The sequence below is a fragment of the Carex rostrata genome, chromosome 27, assembly GCF_964058835.1.
Source record: "Carex rostrata chromosome 27, lpCarRost1.2, whole genome shotgun sequence".
NCBI lineage: Eukaryota > Viridiplantae > Streptophyta > Magnoliopsida > Poales > Cyperaceae > Carex > Carex rostrata.
Genome location: NC_135944.1, coordinates 6394786 through 6398061, shown reverse-complemented (window position 1 = coordinate 6398061; position 3276 = coordinate 6394786). Strand labels below are relative to the sequence as shown.

The 3276-nt window shown below is 34.1% G+C and overlaps 1 protein-coding gene across 1 annotated transcript; it reads right to left on the bottom strand.

Moving 5' to 3' along the window:
* Positions 1 to 1619: 1619 nt before the first annotated feature.
* On the bottom strand, positions 1620 to 2319 carry LOC144545022 (pterocarpan synthase 1-like). Its single transcript, XM_078293575.1, has 2 exons — positions 1949 to 2319; positions 1620 to 1824 (listed from the first exon to the last, which is right to left on the bottom strand). Exons 1-2 carry the CDS (start codon positions 2317 to 2319, stop codon positions 1620 to 1622), a joined length of 576 nt encoding a protein of 191 aa, XP_078149701.1.
* Between the last annotated feature and the right edge of the window lie 957 nt (positions 2320 to 3276).

The window sequence follows — 3276 nt, the reverse complement described above, 5'->3', positions numbered from 1 at the left end:
AAGTATGTAAATGCTGCACTTGCTGGAGGCTTACTTCAAGAGCCAACAACCTACAAATAAGCATTCAAGAACAACAAGTGGAGGAAGGCAATGGACGAAGAGATGGGAGCTCTCAAACAAAGTCAAACATGTGAGTTAGTACCTAAGCCGGAAGGAGTAAAACCAATCTCGTGCAAGTAGGTGTACATGGTGAAGACCCGAGCATACGGATCAATTGAGAGGTATAAGGCTCAGTTGGTGGCACGAGGTTTCTCACAACAACTGATACTACACTATCATGTGCTGAGTTTACGGTTTGCAAGAAAATTTCTTTAGGAACTGTACTATTCCCTTTCAGCATTTTAAATACTGGATTGTTTGTTATTTTTCTTTGTCCTTCAATGTTTGAATTGTTCAGTTTGCCAATAAATATATATGATCATATGTAGTCCAAAGTGGCAACTTTGATACTCATTTGAATCTATTGTTAGGCATTGTATAGAACTATACATCTGTATATGAAGACCTTTATTTAATTGAACTAAACTGTGGTTGTTATGTTTTGGGTATTTAATTCCAGATTTTCATTTCTTGCAAATCCTCGAACTGGACCTAAATCCCGCATAGAGAAGTTCTATTTCTCACCTATTTTCCACTTTTGTGAGGTCCATAGTAGTATTTTCTTGGAGTTTTGATCGAAATTTTTACTGTTCATGCAATAAATTACTGGGATTTTTTATATTTCTGAATTTCCTACTTTTCATTTAAGAAATTATGATATTGTGCTATCTTTTTGGTATAACAGGTTTATACACAAGTCGATTCTGGTACCAAGACAGTAGCAGACATATTTCATAAATTCAAGTCAAAGCAATTAATCTTAGGCAAGATTCTATGTATTGTATACTCAGTTATGTAATCTTTTTGTATACGGATCATGTAACTTACAGATTTATTTTTAAGGTCAAGCAAGGTTTTCAACATAATTATATGGTTTATGTTCCTAAGTTTTTTACTCTCTTTTCAAAATAATTATTCTCAGAAATACTAACTGAACTATTTTATCTTTACGAAAGCACAGTTTCTGATGAGACCTTTGGGAGCAACTGACAGTATATATTATGCTCTGTGTGTATATATTATGCTATGTGTGTGTACATATTTTTAATCAATTGGATTCCCATTTGTGATTCTAAAATTATGAAAAATTGCTAAATAACTTTTAATATTTATGCTTTAAATATGTAATAAATTTATATTGCAAAACTCTAACAAATATATGAAATATTATATATTTTTTTTCTAACATGAATTAAGAGCGCATTGAGTGTGTCTGTTGATATTATAATTAATTTGAATAATATTGGAAGAAATCAAACAATTATGATGATAATTTGAAACATAAAACAACCCTTTTATTCATCAGAAAACAAGACCGGTGCAACATACACTTTATTTTAGAGCTAAATAGCTCTGAACCGAAAAGCAAGCACCAAACCCGAGAAAAACAAAACGCAAAATAAACAAAACAAGATAAGGAAAACGACCATACAACCGCGCATGCAATTCACAGACACATAAACACCGTGTTGAAAGAGCAGCACCATATTTGTATTTTGTGTGGTTGCCTGACTTCCATTCTAGACCATTTCTGGTTTCCCTATTGCACAATAGAATACGTGGATAAAAAGCTCCAGTATACGTCTAGTACCATCTACGCTTAGATCTGTGCCAGATAGAATGCCTTGTGCTAGTGTGAATTCTCCAGTCCCACCAACAATGGCCCACTCAACAGGAAATGGAGGTTCCCACGCCCCCCGCACCTCAAGTGTGGATCCGTTAAACCTGTCATGATCATGTCATGCCAAGATATATATATATAACCAAATAAAATGTTTTAAAACTATAATTGTTCTTAATTAGTTATGTGTACATAAATATTAAGGTTGATAAATCAATTTAAGCATACCTGTCATCCTCGAACAGCATGTTGAAATTGACAAACCATCGAGCCTTGTTCTGACCACACTGTACATGAATCCCTTGTGCCCTTGCAACAACCTTTGAACCTGGGTCAGGTCCTTCGAGTATGTCCCAATCATTAATTGCAATCATACCAAAACTATTCTTGAGTACAGAGTTTACCGGAATTACTTGGTTTGGATTCGGTCCTGCACCGATCTGTTTTAAGTATAGGTGTAAGTTGGCTTCATTTTGCACGCAGCATCCTGTTACCAAGTTGCTAGAGCTTTTGAAGTATGTGGCATTGGCTGGTATTAAATGTGAGACACAGAGTGACAAAGATAGAGAGAGAAAGAGAGAGAGTGAGAGATTGGTCATTTGATCTGATGTTTGGTGTTTTGTTATGAAATGGAGCACTCTTCGTGGGGGTATAAATAGGTCCCTCGGTCATGGCGTTTTTCTCTTAATTATACATTATATCTCATTTTGCCATTAATTAACCACCTGCTCTGATGAGGCCACATGAGGATGCTATTTTCATATATGACACAATTAACCAATATAGTATGGTTAGGCAGGATAACTATTCTGTGACTAAGTTGGCATCATTTGGTGATTAACTTAGATAGAGCCAAAAAAGATGACTAGTCAGGTTCTGTGTACAAATGATAACACAGTAAATTATATGTTAATTTAACATCGTTGATAATTTTGTTTTGTTCGGTGAATAAAACAATTAATGAAGCATTAGTTGGCATTTCGTAGCATCTATCCACCTGCCAAGATAAAATATGACTTCCAAGTTTCAACCATATTATATGTATATGTTCTAGCACAAGAGATTTCAAATTTTCTAATTATTCACATTTTACTACAAGATTTCAAATTTGATCATAGAAGAGCTGGAAACACACCCATAATTAGTAATTAAATTAATTTCTTTTTGGAAATTATAAGTGATGTGAAATTTACGAGGAATTGAAGTGTTAAGATAAAATCAAATTATACCTCACTGAACCATGAAGGGTTATAAGTAGCGAAAACAAAGAAGAAATGGCTTTCCGATCAAGTTTACTGTGTTTTCTTTTCTGTTTCTGATTTTTTTTAGCTATAATTGGTTCAATCTAGGTATATTCTATTGTAAAATACAAATCTCAATTTTTTTATTTTTCAGCGAAAGAAGTTCAATGCACACAACCGTAACCAAAACAACGGAAAAAGAGACGACACAACAAGAATGAGACACTTTTCGCGAGGATAAAAAAGTGACTTTTTGCGACAGAGACTACTCTCATTGTTTAGCTTTTTTTTGTGACAGTTCTTTTTGCGACGGAC